This window comes from Saccostrea echinata, unplaced genomic scaffold (genome assembly GCF_033153115.1).
Source record: "Saccostrea echinata isolate AGI-Se365-2 ecotype Australia unplaced genomic scaffold, CSIRO_AGI_Sech_v1 ptg000014l, whole genome shotgun sequence".
NCBI lineage: Eukaryota > Metazoa > Mollusca > Bivalvia > Ostreida > Ostreidae > Saccostrea > Saccostrea echinata.
The window spans coordinates 17562508-17586973 of record NW_026889763.1 but is presented as its reverse complement, the minus strand read 5'-3'; the positions used below and the strand labels follow the sequence as shown (position 1 = coordinate 17586973).

At 33.5% G+C, this 24466-nt stretch overlaps 2 protein-coding genes across 2 annotated transcripts in view; one reads left to right on the top strand and one right to left on the bottom strand.

Annotated features, from left to right (window-relative positions):
- LOC133186872 (sulfotransferase 1B1-like) overlaps positions 1–24466 on the bottom strand; it is a 492412-nt gene that overhangs the window by 378269 nt on the left and 89677 nt on the right. The gene's annotated exons all lie outside the window — the stretch shown is intronic.
- On the top strand, positions 3543–22503 carry LOC133186873 (uncharacterized). The gene is given in 8 exon segments (XM_061322251.1): positions 3543–3774; positions 4573–4736; positions 6282–7621; positions 7765–7955; positions 10160–10429; positions 12247–12451; positions 12639–13018; positions 20319–22503. Coding segments are annotated over 7 exon segments (3693 nt in total). The 5' UTR covers positions 3543–3774; positions 4573–4610; the 3' UTR covers positions 21500–22503.

Genomic DNA, 24466 nt, shown 5'->3' with positions numbered 1-24466 from the left:
ATTACTTGGCACACAAGTAGATTACACTAAGATACATAATTCTGTATATCGGTTTTTGATTTCAATGAACGGTGTTGCCATGGTTACTAAAAATAGAAATTTCTGTGAAATACTTTCAAAATGCTACTCCTCCTACAGTTTTTATCTGATTTCAATATAACTTGGCACACAAGTAGACTATAATAAGATACATAATTCTGTTTATCGGTTTTTGATTTCAATGAACGGTGTTGCCATGGTTACTAAAAATAGAAATTTCTGTGAAATACTTTCAAAATGCTACTCCTCTTACAGTTTTGGTCTGATTTCAGTATTACTTGGCAAACAAGTAGACTACACTAACTAGTAAGATACATAATTCTTAATATTGATTTTCTGATTTCCATGAACATTGTTGCCATGGTTACTAAAAATAGAAATTTCCTTGAAATACCTTTAAAATGCTACCCCTACAGTTTTGGTCTGATTTTAGTATTACTTAGCACACAAGTAAACTACACCTAGATACATAATTCTCTGTACCAGTTTCGGATTTCGATGAACAGTGTTGCTATGGTAACTAAAAATAGAAATTTTCTTGAAATACTTTCAAAACGCTACTCCGCCTACACTTTTTTGTCTGATTTCAGTATAATGTGGCATACAATTAGACTACAGAGATACATAATTGGTGTTATTGTTTTTTGATTTTGTTGAATGATGTTGCCATGGTTACTTAAATCAAAATTTCTGTAAAATTGTTTTAAAAGGCTACTCCACAGTTTTAGTCTGATATAATAATAAATCTTGCCACAAAAGAGACTAAACCAAGGATCATTATTCTATTTATTGCTGTTGCAAAGTTTCAAGTCCAAGTGCTACTTATATCTTCCTTTGTAAATACAACCAGTAGAGCTACAGTCTCGTCAGAGACTTCTGGTTTATTTTTTTTATTTTTTATTTTTTATTTTTTTTTTTCACTTCAAAGCAAATTATAAGAACAGAACAAAACACTTTTTACTCAAATTATAATATGTTATGAGTAATACTATATTGTGCATTACTTGTAAGAAACACACAATTATACCGTCTTGTTTTGTCAGAGGGGCATCACAACATTTTCAATGTTTTCCTGTTTCTTTTGTTGTTTTTCTTTTTTTAGCTCTACTGATCTGTAAGATGTCCGTCTGTCTGTAAACAATTTTTCTAAATGCTACTTCTCCTACAGTTTTGGTCCAATTTTCTATATAAGTTGATACACAAGTAGACTACACTAAAATAAATAATTCTGTGTATCAGTTTGATTTCAATGAACAGTATTGCCATGATTACTAAAAATAGAAAATTTTGTGGAATTCTTTCAAAATGCTACTCCTCCTACAGTTTTAGTTTGATTTAATATAATTTGGCCTACAGGATGCTTGCAGGGGTACATGTTGGGGGCGGAATTATAATTCCAAAGGAAAAAAAAAGAAATTAAGTTCAGCAAGGTCCGTCGAAAAATAAAATGGAATCCGGCTCGTACACACGTATACATGTATTTGGACGAGAACTTGTTACTGTTTTATGTTTTCTACTGCATGTTTGATATATCTGTAAAACTTTCTACAATCTTTAACTCTTTGCAGTTATTTGTGGGGAACAAAAATTGACAACAATGCCGTATTTGATAACAATAATTCCAAAATTAGTTTGCTTATACAGGTGTACACTCATTCATCAAAAACCCTAAGACATATCTGCGGATACATTATGTTATTTACATCACTTATAAAATAAACAGTTTATGTTTGTAAAATTATATTTAAAGAATGCAATGTTTATAACTGTTTGATTTTTATTGTTTCCTATCTCTAAGCATTTTCACGTATCCATAATCCAAATTTCCCTTTGTTTTTTATATTTTATATTTTATATATATATATATATATATATATATATATATATATATATATATATATATATATATATATATATATATATATATATATATATATATATAACATTTTCCCTTTTTATAAACTCAGATGTGCCAGTGATATCCAGAGACGGGAAAAAGAAAAACATTTTATTTGTATTCTAAAGCCAAAACTTAATAGTCTCTTATAAACTACCTATGATTTTCCCGAACTTTTTCATCATCATTGCAGTATTTTATCTATGACGTCACAATATAGACATTAAACGTTCCGCTTAGTTTAACGTCATAATCATTGTTACTATGTTACCGTTGTATACATTTTTGTAATGTAAAGCTTCTGAAGATTTTTAATGAAAGCGCTAAAGCTTTACGGAGGATTCTTGTGTTTTCTTTTTATATTTGTTTAATATATATATATATATATATATATATATATATATATATATATATATATATATATATATATATATATATATATATATATATATATATATATACACACACACACAAAAATATGAACTACGCACGCTAACTCTCTATTCCCTCCTACATTTTAACATCCATTAAATTCAACATTTAAAGAGATTTTTTTTCTATTGTGAAAAACAAGTTTTACCTACATGTATATTATATAGAGTTACTTCTCTTCGCTTCCCCAAATTAGTCATGTTCTGTGAAAAATCATTTAATTTTATATTGATATAAAAAAAAACATTAAAAATATTTTAACTTAAATTGACTTGGAGTTATTGAAATAGGAAAAATAATCAGTCGATCATAACCCCGCCATCTCCCAATTTACGATCTACAAGACGGAGCGGGGCCAGCCGAAATCATTTGTGCGATGTGTGTGAGACCTTACATTAGGATTATATGAAATTACTTCTAAAAAAAACTGAACTTTTTTTGGTGAAACTAATATATATAACTATATAGAATTGAATTATCCAGTCATAATAAGGCATTCTCGGATGGCAATTTTTTTTTTCAAAGTTGTTGGAAAGGGGGGGGGGGGTCTTTAGTTTGATCGCAACCCATTTTTCATTTTTTTTTAAATAATAAGTTAACTATCCATCAAATCCGTTCCTCGTTTAAATATAATGCTGCAAGATTTTGTTCAATAAAACAAAAACAAAAAAACCCAGAACCTATCAAAGTGGAACCCATTCATAAAAAAATGGCTTGGTGGATACCTGCCAGAGCTTCTCCCACAAACCCACATTGGTGACGACCCTGTAGTTGATTCATTTCATTTTTTAGCATTCCAGTTGTTTGTATGTCAAAATATGCAGAGTATGAGCAGAAGAAAAGAGGGATGTATATGCTCTCTATCGGGATATAATTATTTTAGGTTTATATTAACATTTTTATAGCCTCTCCTTTTTAAAAAAAAAAAAATTCTGGATCCGCCACTTTTCTAGTTAAGTGATAATGTAGACTTTCCTTTTTTTTTTAAATGTTTGATGGATTACTCATTCTAAATTTTTGTGTTGATGAATCATGATTTGTAATTCATATTCATGTCACCAAGAACCTATTTACAAGAACTTGTACATCTGTCCCTAACGAGCTGCCCTCTAAATTATTCAAAATGAAGGCACAGTAATTGTAAAACATCCTCAGAAGATGAAATCAAAGCGGTAAAATCAAGTGTTTGTTTTACGGTGCCTAAGTATATAGAGTTGTACATGCAGGAAGTATCTGCTTTTAGCTGGGTCCACTCTGCGGCAATGGAATGTCACCTTCCTCGTATGCAACCGGAATTACCCATATCGTCTCGGTTCAGATAATAGTTGATCGAAAAAAAAACGCGTCACAACAAAACATGTTTGCCCCACTTCGGAAATATGTCAAGAAAACAAGATAAAGAAAACGTAAGCTCGTCTATTTTGTTTATTCTAAATCTGTTTTATTTTATGTGTAAAAATCGTAAGATCAATCTTAATTGTTCGACGGAGCATTTTGTAGCTAAGTTATTCATTCATATCAAGAACAGGCACCATGTTTTTTTTTCATGGTCCAGTTTTCGTGTATTGGTGCATGACTGTTGTACAACCTGAGTTGGAATACGTCAGCATTTAACCGTTGCTTGATTGTTAATTTAATTAACTGATTTTTGCCTGCGTATTTTGTATAATTGTTTACTTACTATATCATTATATAGCGCAAAGTGAAAAATCCTAACCCTCTTATTCCTCTTATTTTGTGTTGCAAGTAGATTTGTTAACTGTGTTAACCTTCAATAGCGCTCTGTGTTTGAAGTCGTCAAAACTTATTAATTTTTATAATGGTAGTCCAGTATGGCTAACATTCAGCTCAAAGTTATGTAGATAAACACATTGCAGGATACGTACAAACAAATGCAATGTGACAAGGAGAAAAACGTTTTTAAATTCCAAAAAATCATTTTGAGTATGTCCTTTGTTGAACTATTAAAAAAACTGAATAAAAAAATCACGATAAGATGTAAAAGTTTGTTTAAATGAAAGTTAGCCGAAATAGCATTCTGGTAAAAGTGTGTTTTATGTAAGTACTCAAAGCATTGATTGTCCCTTGTTTTTTATAACAAAATAAATAAATTTTTGAATGATCATATCTTTAATTCTGAATTGAAATAATCAGATGAAATACCTGTGCAGAATTAGATGTAAAGACAATCACTCCTTTTGCAGCTTTGCTGACCTTGACCTTTTGTAAATTGACCATAGCCATGAACTACCAGAAAGCTTATATGAACCAAATCTTCTCCAGCTCCTTAATGGGGCAGGTGGCTGAAATGTGGAGGAGCCAACTCCTGTGTGATGCCATCATTAAAACAGGGAGTAAAGACACCAAGGTACAGTAACAATCATCAACGAGGATTAGTGGACGAGTTAGTGCTCAAGACAATCCATTGGGCATATTAAGATAAGGCTTGTTAATTTGATAATATGTCCAGCTGTATGGTCAGTTGCCTTGTGAAAAACAGGGTTTGACACCAATTTGAAATCATGTCGACTGACCCAATCTAGTAAATGAGTGGTCCAGTCGTGTAAAATGTAAGACAGATTTGTAAAATAAATGTAAACCCCAATTTCACTTCAAATATTCAAAATTTTCTTATTTTTCAATTCTAAACACCTGCCATTGCTTTCCCAGCATGACACGGTCACTGTTGCTAATTTTAGCCAGGGTTGTAATAGACAAGTTGTGGTAGAAAGAGGTGATGTTGAAACTATCTTCGTTCAGCATTAATTTGTATAAATAGTAAAGGAATAATGTATTCTTTGATAAGTTCAATAATATTTAGAATTTCAATAATTTAATTTTACTAGAGTTTGTTGGAATGTTCTTTAAAAATATAATATATTCGCATGTCCAGATCAACCCTGCAGCGACTTAATGAATGGTCAAGAGCCATGGTAGTTGATGTTGACACATGAATGTGAATATTATAATTGATTTAATATAAATATTATAAAAGAACAAAAGTTATCTCATTCAAATCAGCAGATTATAAGAAGTAAATTAGCAGGATGTAAGAAGCTCATTTGCAACTAATTACCATGATTACTTAATTAGGTCAGGGCTAGTAGTTTTATGGTCATGCAGGGCTAGTAAAAATTATGGGAAGTAGCTTGACTGGTCTTGTACTTGTTAAAATTATGGTACCGTAATGTCATACCCTGAAAATGCATTGAAAAATTATTTACAATACTAGGACTAATAGATAGATGTTTGATAATTTCTTTATGTATATGTACATGTATATGCATTGATTGACTAGGTGTATTAAAGTATTTGAAATCTTGATTTGATAAAAGAAAAGGGAAGTCTGCTTGAAAAAAAACTGAAAATTTATCTTTGAAAATCTTGTTCCCCAAATTGACTTTCATATGCTTTAGAAACATATATATATGTCTGATCAATAAAGTTGTTTGCCAGGTAGTCTTGTCGTATATGTCCGTCAGATTTAAATGGACACATGGGAAGCTTTTGATAAGGATCCAATGAGATTTCAGACAGTTTGTTTTCTGAAGGAAGTCAGAATTAAACCAGAATCTTATCAGTGAAGAATGAGATGGATCAATAAACACTGGCTAACAGCTATTTATGTTGCATATAAATCCAGAATACTGTAGATTCCTAAATATACATGAGGAATTTAATATCACAAAAATTCGCAAGAAGCAGCACTTGTGAAATAAAATTACTCGTTTTCATTTTTTTGGTACCGAAATCCACTTAAAAGCTCTAGATCAATAGTCCACTTGTGAATTATTGTTCTTGTGATTTGACGTTTGAGAGCCTTTTCACGATTTTAAATACTCATGTGAAATAAGGAATCTACAGTATTTGATTGGACTGTATATCATTATAACATCTAATTCTAATTTTCTAGGCCCATAGATTAGTGTTGGTTGCTGCTTGTCCCATGTTACAAACAATGGAGAATGCTGCTATTGGTTCCCATCTGGAAGTCAGACTATCAGCAGACATCAAACAGGAGTCAGTCCAAACTTTTCTGAAATATTTGTACGAAGGTTTTATGATGCTGACAGGAGACAATTACAAAGATATAGAAAAAATAGCAAAAATTCTACAGGTAGAAAGTGTTGTACGCTGCTGTGCCGATTTTAGCAAGTGCCTTGGTGAAAAAACAGGTTTACCCTGTGAGAAAAGGTTTAGAATAAAAGAGAGTCCAGAATCTGTTTATGTTCGGTCATCAGATCTTTTAAAAGTACAGGAAACTGTGAAACGGCATTCAGAAGGCGAAACAGTGTCACCTGAGGGAGAAAGTAAACGACAGAAGATGAACAGACCAACACCTCCACCTCCTCTGCTCCTACCGATGCAAAACATAGCAAGCAACGAGAGGCTGTCTCATGCAATGGATATGGCCAGGAATTTGGAGACAGACAGGTCATTAGGAGTAATGGAGGCTCAATATTCTCCTCAGGCTATTCAAACCCCCAGGTCATCTACAAGTGAAGTAGAAATCATGAAGGATAGTATTGAAATTGTGCATCGTGAACCTCCCGATCCTAATAATATCAACCAATCAGAGCCTCCCATACAACAGACAATGGCTCTTTCAGTGGCCAGTAGAATTTCAAGTGATCATGATACACAAGTTGTTAATATGACAAATATTCTACCTCATTCCAGGGCATCCTCCTCACAAAATTTTCATAATGTAGGCTCACCGCATTCCTCCTCACGTAAACAAGAGGCAGCTCATTCCATGGACTCTGCACCCAGGACCCCAGAAACTCACAAAACTCACGATCGACGACACCTTCTGACAGGGGAGACACATTCCAGATATCATCATCATCATCGACAGAATTCCCATGAGATGCCTCATAGAAAACAGGATTCCTACCCATCTAATCTACCCTCCAGCGAGATACTAGGGACGAGTTTACATGACCTGAGCTCCAAGTCGGTATCCTCACCATCGTTATCCTCCCCTCAGCCTTCATCCTCATACAGACCACCGATTCCCCATCGACAGCCCACTGCAGCCCAAATGCAAAAATCTTTCATGCAACCCATTTTCAGGCCGGGTCTTTTTGATGGGCGACCATTTGCAGGCATTCCAATTCCTTTACGTCAAATGACGGGAGGGATGCTGCCCACTTCTCTAGGCCCTCCTCTTCATATGTCATACCATACAGAGGACCCCAGCAAGGACCTTGGTAGTACCTCATCTGTACCCAGTTCTCCTTGTACCTCAAGGTAGGCAGAATGCTGCTTATAGAACTCAATCTGAAAATATTTCAAGCTCAAAAATGAATTCAGAGTACGTACTCTAACAGATTTTGAGATTAAATGCCAGATGAAATTTCAAAAGTTGTGTAATTTTTTTTTTTGTTTGTTAGTGCCCCTGATCTTTCTGTAATTAAAAGTGAAGAACCACAGGAAAATGAGGAACTACATATAGACATTCCAGAGGAGAGCACATCAGGAACCACAACTCCTTATAATAATACTGAAGAAGAGCCCCCTGGTGATGACAGCAGTAATGCAGGGAGTGAAGGGGGATCACTCTGGCAAGACAACTCTGTCAAAGGTAAACATTTCCTTCACTTAAACTGCCTTATAATTTACACGCATGTATGCTATTTTCCTTCCTAGAATTTGAGACTTTTATTCTCATTAAAAAAAGTATTTGTTTTAGCAACATTATTTATTCCTCTTAGATGTGTTTATTTTATAGCCATAACATACCTTTTCTCTGCAACGTGTAATCAATTTTTTGTCGGCATTATGGACCCCCCCCCCCTTCAATTCTAACTTTCATCAGAAACCAAGGGGAAATGACATCTAGAATGTGTTGAAGATTGTAAGAAATATAACATGCAGACACAATTGAAAGAATATCTGGTCTTCCTCTAAACATGTATTTTTTATGTGACTTGATAGACACTGGGTCGTACAAGTGAGAAATTTTGAAGTTGCAAGGCACCTATATCTGTATATAAATGATATGTCATTGTGTGTATGTGAAAAGAAAACAATTGCACACACGTGCATGGAGAATTAAAAGCATTGTTCTTGCTATGGGATCTATATCTTGTACAATCTAGAGAACAACATATGTAATTATTATAGATAGTGTTTGAGCATTATCTGAAAAGCAAAGAGGAAAAAACTTAAATTCTTTGAATGCATTCTTCCATTGTCCTTAGCATAGCTGCAAGAATTATCTTTTTAATCAGAGAGTTTTTCTTAGGCCAAAAGAAATAATAGTCTTGTTTCCTGCTACCAGCCTGAAAAAAATAAGGTAGGTAGGTAGGAAAATTATTTTATTTTTTTATTTTATTTTATTTTTTTCCAACAGTATTTTTTGGATATGAACTAATACAAAACCAAATTAAATATGTCAGGTCAATATTATCTTTTAAAATTAAATTTCATGTCTTTCGATGCACAACTCAAGTGGTATTTTATGAAAGTCCATATTTAAAACAAAGAATTTCATGAAATACCACTTGAATATACATTTTTTTCAGTTTTGGAACATGAAATTCCTGATTTTTTTTTTCCAAAACTAAAAAAAAACTTTAGGGTTGGGTGCAAAAAAAATAGGGTAGGTCGGGTAGCAGGAAACAAGACTATTATTTTTTTTTGGCCTTACTATTCTAATGCAGATATACTGGATAGAATTTACATGATATTTTAATGCTTATTTTTCAGAAAGACATTTATCTATGTGAAAATCTTCTGTAAACTAGTAATTTTGTAATTTTCTAAGCAACATTCATGCTATACCCTTGGACTTTGAGTTTGCATGTACATTGAATACAAAGATGTCATTTTAACTCATTTAAATTACATATGTGTAGTAAATTCTTCATCAGTGTGTTTCAAGATGTTAGTTTTATATAAGTAAACACTGAGATTACAACAAAAAATATTGACTTAACATGGATAAATTTAATAGATTTAGTATGGAAATCAACCAAACAGAAGAAGTTAAAAAGTGTTATTTAACAAACTTGAAAAAGAAATCTATTGAAAGACTCTAGAAGATGAGTGGACTATATTTCGTAATTGTGTGCTGGTTGTACTATACATGGTGTGTTTTGAGACACAGGTTGAACTCAGTGATCTTGAATGATACAACATAAGAAAGAGTTATATAAATATCGTGGCTGTATTTGTAAAGTGCTTTAAAGTTCTTTTGTTAGTCCTGCCCACGCACCTTCCGTGTGTTCATTATACCAAGATCCGCAATTTAATCTTTAAATTTCAGAAATCTTATGCCCCTTACAATGAGTGCTGTAGAATATTTTTATACAGTGAATCGAGACTACGCCCATATTAGATGACTTCAAAAAATATCAGTTATGAAAATGCACAGTAACTAGTATGCAATACCTGTGTATTATAAAATATAAATACCCAAGTTAGTAATGCTGGTAGAATAGTTTCATTCATGCATGCTTGGTAACAGAAAAGTGTGCCACGTTTTCCTTGTCATACATTTGTTATAACCAGTTTTTAGATTGTATAACATTTCTGATGTTCAAGGTCATGGCATGTCGACCACTCCACAGAGCTGTCTTTTGAGAATTAAATTCCAGTGTCACATATTCCATTCTGATTCTGGAGACAAGAGCTAATGATTGTAACTAAAATGTAGTTGTGTCTGTCTTTTTCCTAATCTGACATTTAATCTAGGAGGTAAAAATAAAAATCCCTGCATGCAGTTTCTTGGAATAGTTGATTTGTGCCTGCAGGTGTCTTAAGGCCGTTTTGTTTTTGTTTTAGATGATGATGAGTCAGTGGGCGTAGTTGACCTCTGTGGAGTGGACTCGAGCGAGTTAGCTTGTCGTTACTGTAATGTCCAATTCCCAGACCATTCCGCCATCATGGCACATTTCTCTTCTGTCAAAAATCATGAATTCTGTAAAATCTGTCCCCAGTGCTACAAAGGATTCAAATCTAGCAAAGGTTACCGAAACCACCAGAAAATGCAGCACACTGACGCTGCCGACTGCCCGTCTTGTGACATTTGTGGAAAACGATTTCCTGCTCTTAGTAATCTTATTGCACATCGACGGACACACTCTGCAGTGCGACCCTTCCACTGTTACAAGTGTAGAAAGGGCTTCAAAAACCAGTACCATCTCAAGAGACATATGTTAACTTGTCAGGTGGTGTTAATGTCCAAACGATGAAATCAGGACTTTTATACATGATTTATAATTCATACACAGTCTGAACAGCTCTAAGTGTTATATTAATGTTGCAAGATTTAAATGAGAAGAACACAGAGAACATTTCTTTATCGTATGTCAGATTTACATCTATGTACCAGATATACCGGTACTGTACAATATTCTGTGTATCATAACATTATAATTAAAAGAAAACATTTAATGCATGAAAATATTTAGGCACTGTCAGAATACTGTTAAAATATGCCTGATTTGCATTCTCTAAAGTCAAGACTAATGAATAACTAGTTCAGTTGTCTTGGTGAGTTTCTAGGTCAGTAACTCTTGTTGGGTTTTAACTCGCTGTAAACAACCAGGAAACTATTAAGGGAAGTAAAGGAGAAGACTCATCAAGGAAAGTGGCATTTAAAGGACACGGTTCACGTCAACCAGCATAAGCTTTTCAATTCAGAACTGAATTGTTTACTTCAAGAGGAAATCTAGCAATTTTTTAAGGTGCAGGAGTGTATAGGGAGTGTTTCTTAGTATTTTTTTGGCATGCAGAGAAATCTCTAGCTGGGCAGGTAGTTGTCCTGTACATATAGGCCCTCTGCAGAACATTAGTCATAATTAGCCATTTTGTCAGCACTCTGTATCAGTCTACTGTATCCTGTTGGATCAATTTAAAATCTTTGTAAAAGAATCCTATTCAAAATAGGTTAATATCTTTAATTTATTTGTTTATTTTTTTCCTGGAGATGTAAACAGAATTTGATCTGTCAGTTTTATTTAAATGTTATTTCAGGTTATCAATGTTAATTCATGCAATTCAATTCTATCATAGTGGGACATCTGGCTGCATGTGTTATCAAACACAGAGCATCCCATTGGCTATTCTCATTGATTTAAATAAATTCAAGGCTTTTTTGTCAAAGGATATTACTTTACCTAGTCTAAACTTCACGTCTTGTTCATGATTTATGAAAATGTATGTTAAACTTTATTCATTTCGGAATTAAGCCATTCCAAGTTTTTTTTAAGATCAGAAAAAATATACATGTATAAAGCCAGTAGTCAATAAAATTATTATTTTGGTTGAAATCTTTAATTATAGTACTCTGTCAGTTTCTTTCTTCATTTGAATAAACATTTGAGAATCTGTCAAATTACGTATATACTTGGCATTTACTTGCTGGATTTTACAAGAGAATATATCATTTACTATAAAGTGTGTGTTTTATTTTTCGTTTTGTTTGATTTCAGTGAATATGATGAAATGTTGTAACTTTACACCCTCTTAGTCTATAAATATAACTTTGTAAAGTCTTTGGAAAGGCTACAATTTAGTACAGTGATTAAAGCCAGTGATTAAAAATTACATTCTTAATACTTATGGTTTTACACGTAATATGTTGATTAATGCCACAGCCTCAATCTCTATTCAATACACAGTACATTTGTGTGTGTGTGTAAGAATACACAGGTTACCGTACATACAATGAGGTGTAATGTTTTCTGGGGTTCATGGTTCTAGCTACGATGTATGAAAAGAACACTCTTCTTTTTTTTAACATCAAATGCAGTATAGAGCATCATAAATTTAGAAGAGCCGAGTTTATTTTGTATAGATACATGTAGTGAACAGACAAACTGATCCCCTGCATGCCATTACAAATAATCCTCTGCCGTGGTTTTCAGCCCATGCTGTTCACGATGTGTATCATCTCTGGGAGTTCATTCGGGACCTTTTACACGACCCTAAGTACTGCCCTCGGCTAATTCGCTGGGAGAATGCTGATGATGGAGTGTTCCGAGTCGTCGACTCAGCAGAGGTAGCGAGTCTCTGGGGCAAAACGAAGAAATCGACCAAAATGACTTATGAATATATGAGTCGTTCACTTAGGTAAGAACAAGGCCAGACTTATCATAAAGAAGTACTTTTATAAATACTTTTTCATATTAAACTTTTGAATTATGTAGTTTTGTAATTAATCCCACTCTCTGGACATTCTTGTTTATGATAGAATATGCAATCAGAGAGTTTTTGTATGGGTTTTATGTATCTTTAATAGAAACAATTAAATCTCTAGGTACTGTAGGACTTTGGGCTATTTCGCTGATCTGCCAAAAAATGCAGGCTATCCCAAGAAACTGTGCTTCAAATTCGGCCCGAAAGCCCATGGATGGCACCCCAAGACAGAGCATAAGGAACAGGAAGTTGAGCCACCAGCACCACCTAGCTGGATCACCATGAAAACTTCCCAAAAGGATGATGAACCAATGAACCTTGTCACGCGTAAAGCTAGTGATCAGAGTGAGTCTATGAGCAGATCTACGTCTGGTGAGAATATATATTCCCACACAGTAAGTGAACATTCCAGGATTGTGGGGGAACATTTTGCTGCTGCAGCAGCCTCTATAGAACAGAGAATGAAAGAACAGCAAAAGTCTTCAGACGATTCAGATCCCAGTCAAACTTGATCCTGGCTAGAGACGTGGGGAGGATCCAGAACTTATTCATTGTATATTTATATCAGATATTTATCACCCTGTTTCATATATTGGTCTCTTATGGACAAGTATATCAGAATATGCCACGAATAGCACAGTATTGGGTAAAAAATTAGACAACACACAGAAGTTAAGGTAAGCTCTAATTAATGAATGTACTTATGTTTTACAAAAGTGTGTTGCTTAAATTTCTAATTTAAATACACATACTTGTGTACATATATATTTAAAGCTCCTAATTACTAGCAAAATTGAAAAGCAAAAACAATTATACTATATTTTATTATACACTTATTTAATACCTCATCAGATATATATCTTTAACAAGTATTCCTTTAATATATCATTCATTAAATGAAGTTCTATTAGAACAGGTTTATAGGTTTTATAGTAGTAAAGGTCTTAGAGAGAGTCAATATAAATGTTGTTTATATTGTATTTATTTGACATCATGTGTGAATGTGTATTCATGATTAAGTTATATGAACCTTTATTTTAAGGCAATATGAGCTCTATTTTAATTTGTTGTAAAAATTTGCTATATTGATAATTCTGTATGTAATTAAAATCCTTAAGCAGCAAATTTTAGCAGAGGAAAGATTTTTGTACTATGACAGGTTCTGTTAAAGTGGAAATAGTCATTGGGGATTAAATTTTATTTATTTCTATCAGTGAAATTAAATCCATGACAAAATTTTAATTAGTTTATATAATATCTAGAATGTCAGAAATAAGTCCCCATGAAATTAATTAGATCACAAATCAAGAAAATTTTATCTGTACACAAATTTCTGCTTTTAAAGTAGAGTACAATTTCATGTAAGAGTTTAATTTTTGTACAGGAAGACAATAATGTTCATATTTTTTGTCAATGAAATAGTGAATTCCTTTTTTTTTTTTTTTTGAGAAAAAAAATTCATGCATTAAAATTGCAGCTCATCTTGCTTTTACATATTTTATAAAGTTCAGGGACATATTTTTGCTGACCAAAAAAGTATTTACTTGAATGTTAATTTTGTTTATGCATATATTAAATTTAACAGTATCTGAAAGCCACGTTTCAAAGAAATTTCCTTATGCCAAAGTGTTATAATTTTACACATTTAAAGTATAATACACACACTTATTGGGGTAACTTTAAGGTTGTTGCTGAGCTTAAAGAAGCCATATTCTTTGTTTAGTCATTTTGTTGGTACATTTAACAATTCACAAATTGAATTTTGTTGTGGTGTGGTTGTAATATGTTATACAATTTTGCAGCTGAAAGCATTCCAATATTTCTATTCTTTTTTTATACATATATGTGATATGGGACTTTGCATAGATTTCAATAGGAAAACACTTAAAGCATCTGCATATTTTTTCTAATGAGTTTAAGTTATAGAGATTCAAATTCAGAACCTTTTGAAGAACTCATAAAAAATTGAAAATAAGTTTATTAGAATAGCTGGAGTTTGGTGAAGCTGACAACTCTAGCTATTTATTGGAGCAAAATGATGGCATCAGCAGAACGCCATTTAGAGAAAATGAATTTGTGTATGAATAGAATTTATAACAGGTTTCATGTGATACGAAAGTATAGTCACACAGCAAGCTTCACTTCATCAGGTGGTGGATGTCACATGGTCTTTTGAAATCCTTCAATGATAGATATTCATAGAATTTTTGTTTATAAACATGTTTATAAAATGATATCTCAGTGTATGTCTCCAAATTAAAATGAATTTTTAAAAAAAAAAAAAAAATTTTTTTTTAACAAACATCTATCATATTTTAGTTTTCAATCAAGTCAAAAGTGGACCATATCACTTTACAGATTTTTGGGAAAATTGAATTATCTACCTTTGTACATGTTTCTATCCTATTGTGTAATATATAGCAAAATCATGTGTATGGTTGTTCTTGTAAAAATCATTGAAGAATCATGTCTGATTTAAGGTCTTACAGCTTTTCTTGAGATCACCAAATAAAAACAACAATGAGAATTTATTTGCCATTTTCTTAAAGCTTTAAATGTCAAAACTGTGCATTGTTAGTTAGGGTAAAAAAAAAAGGAAATGTATTACATATGTACATATATTGTAAACGCTTTACTGAACTTAGTTGTTGTTTTTAAATATATATTCATAGAATTATTCCTAAAGTTGTATTTTACATGAACATGAAGGTACTTTAAAGATTGTTGTGAATAACAATATATAAGATTTATAAATAACATTCCATAGATTGATCAGATTGAAATTTAATCTCAAAGAAAAAAAATATCATTTAATTGCATCTTTAACTTGCTTTCGTACACCATTTTATATTTTCCTTTATTCTTACCCTTTATTTTTGGGACTCCTAGAACAGATTTTAATAATTTTGTTTGTGTGGTGAAAGTGTAATCCATTAAATTGACCTAATTATTGAATTTTAAAGATGCAAGGAAAAGTCTTGTGGTTTGTAGAGTAATTGCACCCCCTCTTAAATATCAATTTATTAAAAGGAATGTACCTTGAAGAAATATGCTACTGGTAGTATATTAGAAAAATAAGAAGGATTTCACTCTCAGTTTCCCACCTGCATTTTTTTTTTGCATGTTTGTTTTTTAATTATGTATTTTTTAAAAAAGGGGCATTTTTTGACTAACCAGATGCTGCCTCTATTTATTGTATAGATATAGTATACAGAGATTTATTGATGTAATGGGCATTACTTTATTCGTAATGTTTGAATTGTAAAATGTTGGACACATTTTACATTTTTTATGTATTTCTGAAGTCTTGTCAGAATGAATTTCAAAATAGAATTTGTTTGTTTGTTTTATCTTGGATACTATAAATTTTTCCATTTCTTATAGGAAAGAGGTGTTTTTCACATAGAATATTAATAACAAATATCTAACGCCTGTTTAAAATCTTTAATTCTTGACCTGCTTTTAATAATAATAATACAATGTAATATCAAAGTGATGTTGATAACAAAGTGTAGTTTTTGATAACAGAGTTTGTTGTTTTGTATTGGGACCTATTTACAGGTTCCTGTTTTATAACTGTTTCATTTATTTGGATGGATGGTACACTAAATATCTTATAATAATTTGTTTATGTGATTTTATCTAGTGCTTGATTACAAATAAAGTCTATTTTTAAGAACAAGGTCATGTTTGATGTCGGAAGAAGGACTGAGATAATTCTGCTGTAAAACTTACTGTCTCACCTAATATAGAGACTATATAAGAAATAAAGCACTGGCTCGGGGACCATAAGACCTAGACAAGCTCACTTTATTTTAAAATCTAAGTCTCACTTTTACAAAAGGAATTTATTGTGAAAAGTAAGACTGAGATCAGAAGTGAGCTCATCTAAGTTTTATGGCCCTAGGCCCAGGACAGATGATCGACTGTAAACAGTGAAATTTTGCGTTTCAGGATGCATTGAGCCCTTAGATCTGATTAACTATATTTTATTTATTTTTTTTTTTAAAAAAACAATTTCAGACTGTTGAATCTAAGTTTACTCGAAAGTACTCGAAACAGAAATTTCTATAAAATATTTTCAAAACTCTTTCAGTAAAACTAAACACACAAGAAGAATACACAAAGATGCAAATTCTGTGGAATTTTTTTCCTGGTTTCGACCAATGGTGTATTCGAGATCATCAAAAATTGATACATGTATATATGTGAAATGCTTAATGCCACTTCAGGGTCACCCAAAATGGAAACATCCGTGAAATTCCTCCCAAACACTAATCCTAAAGATTCAATAAAAATTGGTACAATTTCAGAGAAAAAAATTAATATACACGTACGTAATTTTGTATAAATGCCAAACTACAAAAAATGAAGTCAAAATGCAGTTTTTTTTCTTCCACTATAATACTTACATACCAGTAGAGTACAACTCTGAATATCTTATGCTACCAAGGTAAAAAATTGCTCACATCAAATCATTACATTATATATTCAATTCGTTTATTGACCAATTAAGGGCTCTCATGGGGCAAAAATAAAGTACATTGTTAAATTGTATATAATGATTATGATCATACACACGAAATACAATATACATATACATAAGAGGGAAAGAATTGCTTGATTGATAGAAAAGACATACAAGTAGGGGAATACCCAAAATATTTTATAATTATGAACATCAAAAGTACATGGTAGGGCTTTCTGCTTTTATATCCCCCCTTTTAATTCGCATATAGAATGATTGAAAATTTTTGTAGATGTAATCAAAAGGCCAACCCATTTCATTTATTTGTTTTCCTTCTTGCTAGAAATGGGGCCTCACCGTCTTCACTATTTCAAACTGATGTACAGGCAATGCTGTCTGACCAGGTCACTGAAAGTAATATAATTACAAATTCATGAGTGTTGTTTCATCAAAAACAATTGATCTGTGTAGAATGAATTGGAAGAGTTCCGTTTCTATTTATTGATATAATCGGCTAATTGAAGTACAAAATATGGCCTTCGTTTTACAATGACCGGGTTAAAAACGAGGATATTTCATACAGGAAACGAAAGTTGTTTCCTTAAATTATGTCATAGTTTTTGTAATTAATTAATGTTTGTATTGTGTTTCTGTAATCGTAGAATGGTACCAAAAAATGGTGTCTTTGAACACATCGGAACTAATGACAGAAACATCACATCACTATCTCTGGAAAAATCTTTAATCTAGTCAACATCCCCCCATGGTGGAGAGATGTTTCCGCTTGGTGAACTTTCCTCAAAAAAATCCCCTAGCGTAGTAAATTACAGGTCTCAATGTTTGTTGATGACGTCATATAATACATGTAATAAGCATCTTTGATCAGGCCCCCGGGACCATAAAACTTAAACTGACGAGCTCATTTTGATCTCGGTCTCACTTTTCCACTATTTATAACTTTTTTCGTCTAAGTTTTATGGCCCCCGAAGGCAGAGCTTTCTCCTCTGTTTTAAGAACTACGCACGCTAACTCTAGATTCCTGCCTACATTTAATACACATTTAATTCAACATTAATGGCAATTTGGCCATTCAAACTTTTAATGCAAAGCAAATTTCATTCGTAACTTTATTACCATTGTCAAATTAATTTCAAAATACTCCTGGATATGGATTCTTTCCGTGTGGGTGACTTATGTAAATTTAACATATAAGATTGATAAAGTACATATTTTTAGTTGTAATCTCATTTAAATTTGAAATTGATAATAAAATGAACATTTTTGCTGTATTATTGTAACCCCCCCCCCCCCCCCCGTGAAACAACAAAAGCTGTGGTATGAATTCGTTAATTTTTTATATAAATATGAAAAAATCATTCAAATACATGTATGTTAACTTTCAAAAACTGTCTTGAAAGTAGACTGCAGAGCAATGGTATCGTTCGCAGTTCTTTATGCCTACCCTGTCGTGGTTTAAAATAATTTCAAATGGTCTTTCTCTTTGTAGCCCAGTTTTCGCATGATAAATACCAGCTGTGGGAGTTCATCCGGGACCTTCTTCATGACCCTAAGTATAACCCCTCTATTATCCAATGGGAGAATATTCTGGACGGAGTATTCCGGATAGTGGACTCAGCAGAGGTCGCCAGACTGTGGGGCAAAACCAAGAAATTTACTAAAATGACATATGACCACATGGGAAGAGCGTTTAGGTAAAACATAATTATAGACATTTTTGTTGTAAGAATTAAAACTTACCTTACAATTTCTTCTTTTTGACAGTTCTCATTTTATATATCATATTGTTTCAGATTTGAATTGTATTATCTGAATTTTTAATTTTTCCTACAGATACAGCAAGACGATGGGTTATTTCGCAGAGCTGCCAAAAGGAGCGGGTTATCCAAAGAAACTTTGCTTTAAGTTTGGACCGAAGGCTCATCATTGGTTACCGTTTCCAAACATGGAGAGCCCCCTGAACCTTGTCCTTAAGCCAAAGACCGAAAGTAAACGAAGATCTACAGAGAAACGAACCAACGAGTCTATCCAAGAGAAATCCAGCGGTTTTTTGAGGAGAACGAGTGAAAACAAACCCCAAAAACTGTATCAGAAAACCAGCAGAAAGTCTGTTGATCGTGAACGTGTTGTGTCAGGAATGTTCTCAGATAAACATCGTTTTGGTGGCAAACCTTTAGAACTTGGGTCACGTGACCCTATTTATGACGCACCGTCTGGTAGTGACGCAAAACTATTCTCGTCAGAACGACAAGAAGTACCTTACAATATACCAAGCTTTATCGAGAAATCGGAAGACTTATCAACCGAGTTTTCGGAAGAAGCAGACATTATTGACCAATACAGGGATAGAGTCAGACGACCTTCTGTCGAGGAGGCGGGTCAGGAATCGGACAGATTATTGTTGTTAGCTCGAGCCTCTGTCGCCGAGTCGGTAGTAGAGAGGCAGACGACACCTGACCACGCCCCCGATGATAAAGACCAAACTTAAATTCGTTTTAAAAAAGAGCTTTAGTGAAGTTGATACTTTAAATATATGTAGATCTCTAATTTTTACCTTTTTTAGGCATTTTGTACATTTGTGTTTTTCATGTATGCGTAAAATAGACTCTGTGAGTATAATTAGATGTTTGATATTTGTGTGCTGTTTCCGGTTTTCTAATTTTTAAGGGTTTTGATATACGCTGAGGACCAGAGTGTGATATGATTATATAGTTAATTATTTAGAGTTTTCTGTATATTCCAGTGATACTGTCTACATTCCTACAGTGCTTATGTCGGATACTATTGCTCACTGTTTTTTCTGTTTATGAAGATTTAATAATGGTATAGAAACTTGACATTTTTCTCATAGTGAGAAACAATTAAAAATTGATATAATTGGATGTGTTAAGTGTTTTTGTATATAATTTTGGATATTTAAGTAATAGATTCCTCATTTGTTTTTTTAAAGCTTGAAAGTCGATTTAATCAGTGTGGTGTACGTGCTGTTACACTGAAGTATGGCGTTCTGATAAAGAATCGTTTTAAAGGTCGAGATAAGAAAAAGTGAACTTCCTTAAAAAATCGTGGAGTACGAAAGCCATATTTATAATATTTTATATTTTTTTTTATATAGAACCTACCAATATTTCCAGAGCTGATTGTGAGGGCAGGATGTTGGTAAAGTGAGCGTCACTTGGACCACTTCCGGTCTGATTCAGTATTTTGTATAAGTATTCAACACTGACACGCGAGGCACATCTCGCAGTAAAATGATCTAGAACTCGAGAGTGTTTCTTATAATGGGAAGGAAATACAGGAATGTTCGTTCGTGAGTTTGATTTTTGAACATGTCTTGGAATTTGACGTCATCTCTTGACCACCTGACCATTGATGACGTAAACTTTACTTTGGTCAAGAGGTTCTGGTGGAACATAGCCTTTTGTTTACTATGTCTAATTTTTGGGATTATCGGGAATTCGATAGTGATCCTTGTGTACCATACCAAGTTAAAGTCCCAGATAGAAGAACGGTTCTTTATTCCTATATTGGCCTTCCTTGATCTCTTAGCATGCGTGATGGTGTCCAGTGTAATGCTAGCTAAATCTTTTTATCCTGTTAAGTTTCAGGACCATTATGCATGCAGCACCTTGACATATTTTGGATTTTCTACGTCTTCGATGGCTTTATTTATGCTAGCCATCATAGCGTATCATAGATTCCAGAAGATCGTTCGACCTTTTGGATACCAAATGAGTCTCCGAGTTAAACAATACACCATTCTCATTGTTGGAACCATATCATACATACTATTCACGCCTGTTTTCTACGTTTATGGGATTAAAGAAATCCAAAACCCAGAGACAAATATTACCTATTTCACATGCTCTGCGCCATCCAAGGGGACGTCAAAACAAGCTATGTTTGTCTTTCAAGGTATTCTGATTTGTATTTATTTAATATCAATAATTTCTATGGCTATCATGTATTTCTATGTGGCTAAGACTTTGCGGGTGAGAATAAAAGCCTCTAGAAAGCGGAAAGAAATCCATAGTTCCCAAACACTCAACAGCACCGTGATAGTTCGAATGGACGGATGTGCGAAAACAAATGGCGGCGAAGCCATGTCAAAGGAACAACAGGTACAGCAGCTGATAAAGGCGCCAAACATCACGGACACGTACGACACTTTACAACTCCGGCGGAAGAGCTGTCATAAACGGAAGGGACACTTCTCTCTCTACAGGTACTCCTATATCTTTATGATCATTACCATCAAAGCCATTCTGTCGTACGTGATCCCGTGGATTCTAGTCATTGTGAAAAGTAACGATAAATCTCCATGGACGGAGCTGAATCAGCGTCTACTGATACTGCGCTATCTGTATATACTCAGTCACATCACTAACCCGGTTATATACGGATTAATGGATAAAACATTCCGTAAACAACTTAAAATGGCTATCTGTGAAAACCGTTCTCAACAGTATATAATGAATGGTAGTGGAAGCAACTGAAAGTAATGGCAAGACATTTGAAAAAGTTAAGGTTTGCTTTGGAGACTGGTACAGTTTTACAGCCTCTCGGTAGTGTTATATTTTAGTGGTAGTGATGATACAGTGGGGGGCAATGGCCAGAGGAGGAAGCCATTAATTAGTCATGATCATCTTCAACTAAAAATATCACTTGACTCAGATCATGACGAGACAAAGAGAGGAGAGAGAGAGAGAAAAAATAGATATACTTTTTAACTTATCCCCCCAATTGTAATAAAATATGGAGATATATGTAACAAAATTTCTATTCTACATGGCTCCCTTTTTGAGAACTAGATCATTTCACTCATTAAGATTTTATTGTTTTTTTTATTATACTCATTATATACACATGGTACCATAATTACTAACAGAACAATCCATTATCGTCTTCAAGTAATGACAAATTTGAGTAACATTAGTAGATTTGAAGTATTATCGGATATAACTGCATAAAGCACTTGTTCTGACCGATGGCTTTCCTTTGTTTTTTTTTTTTTGTTTTTTTTGTTTTTTATGACAACATTTACACAAGATGTAATAAGATATCAATTATTTTTACCAAAGCGTGTTTGTATGGAATGAGATCTTAGAATCTCGACTTCGACAAAAAGGTTTCTGTAGATAAACCAAAATTAAATTGGACCAGTATCCGTTTTTGTCAGTGACTAGTATTTTGTGATGATAAGGATTTGACAAAGTTAACTCCGGATATATCTCTTTTTTTGACTTGTTTAATACCCTACATTTAACAAATCAGGTTTGCATCTGACTGACGTAATTTTGCACTTCCTGAAGAGGTTAGACACTATGGATCTCTGTAATCACCACCACAATTAGTGAAATTTACTTGGCCTGCACTTAAAAATGCGAAATATATGAAATGCGTTGACCCAAATGTGTTGCAATGTAAACGTCTTACATTGAAATAAAATTGTATGCATTCATTTTTTAAAAAGAATTGAATAAAGATACTTTATTAAGAATGTTGCATGAGTTTGAACACCGAGAATGTTAAGTTGAAGACATCAAAATGTCTTATCAAAATAAATATCGAAGAAATATCTCTATTGAATTGAATTTTATCAATTTTTCTTAAATAAGCCTGGATGTATACATAACTTCATATCCCCTCTCCAATACTGATGACAATACACAGTGTGTGAGTAGCCCGCGTGGCGCAGTGGTTTGGAGCGTTTGTTCTAGAGTCGCGGAGTAAGGAGAAGATCCTTACGTCGCGGGTTCGAATCCCACTGTGAGACATGGAGATCGGTAAAAACGATGGACGGTAATTGGTAGACGTGGAAACCGTATAAACCGAGGTCCCGTGTCGCATTAGGTGCTGGCACGAAAAAGATCCCTCACTGCTCAATGGCCCTAAGTGCCGAGCATAGGTCAAAATTTGCAGCTCTCCACTGGCAAGTGGTGGCGTCTCCATATGAAGAAAAATTCTCGAGAGGGACGTTAAACAATAAACAAACAAACACAGTGTGTGATGATTAAATTGTCTGTCAACTCAATTAAAATAAAGTTCATAAGTAGCTGAATCTTGCTTGTATAGGCAGCTGTCTTGTAATCAAACTTGCTGAGTTGTCTAATTTTCGTGCTCCTCCCTTAAACCTATATAAATTTCAATTATACGAGATTGATTGGTTGTGTGTTGTCTCCGTTCGAGAATTTTTCACTGATATAGAGACGTCACCATATATTGGTGAAGAGCTTCAAATTTAGACCTTTGCTCATGCAACACTTCAGGGCCATTGAGCAGTGAGGGTTCTTTATTGTGCCAACACCTACCGTGACACGGGGCCTCGGTTTTTAAGGTCTCTTCCGAAAGACCCCAGACTTTCACTCTAAACTGCCGAGCGCTTGGCGAAGGAATAATTGCTACCTTTTTTTTTTAGGTCAGTCGCGGATGTGATTCGAACACATGACCTTCCGCCCAGGCAATTTTGAATAGAAATGAACAGTTTGATCAGAGTAGATAGTAATAAAAACAAACAGTATTATAAAATCGATGCGATCAAATCTGAACACTACGACTTTTTTAAAGGTATAACTGTCTAATTTTTTGGTTTCATGATGTGATTAATCGATTGGCTTGCGTGATAATTTGCATAAACGCCGAAGGCGTCATGAAACCAAAAAAATCTGACAGTTATTCCTTATATTCACATGCTTTTTATTCTGCAAATTCACGTGCTTCAAGCCTCGCTTCTGTCTCTATTTGTCCCGCCCCGCCCGTGATTTTTTTTTCACCACGCCTATCGATGAACCAGTAGATTTATGTAGAAATAAAGTATATTTACTATTTGAAATTTTATCTCGGGCAAAGACATTGGAAATGTAAATATTCGACAAAATTCTGAACAGGCTATAAAGAAAACGGCAAAGATGTATGAATACATTGTAGTTCAAATTATTTTTTTTCCGCTTCGTTCAGAAAGTCCCTTTCTATTATAGTTTGTATCTGATTTTCTCGGAAATTTTAAGTAGATAGAAAAAAAGATGCATCTAGTGGGGATCAGAAAGTCTTCGTTTTCTCTGTTTCGTTCTACATACTTCAGGGTTAATAAGGAAATTAATGTGATTTTCCAGTAAGAGCACATGTAACATCAAACCTTCTTATCTTGAAATCTCGACTACTACAATAAAGTTTCTGTCGAAAAACCAAAAAATAAATTGAACCGGCATCCGTTTTCGCCAGTGACTAGTATACTGTGATAAAGGATTTAACAAACAGCTGAACAGTTGTTTCTCAGGATATATCTCTTCAATACCCTGCATTTAACAAATCATGTTTGCATCTGATTTACGTAATTTTGCACTTCCTGAAGAGTTGAGATACTATAAATCTCTGTACCACAACATGTAGTGAAATTTATTGGGGCCTGCACTTGAAAATGCGAAATAGATGAAATGCGTAGTCCCAAATGTGTTGAATCGTAA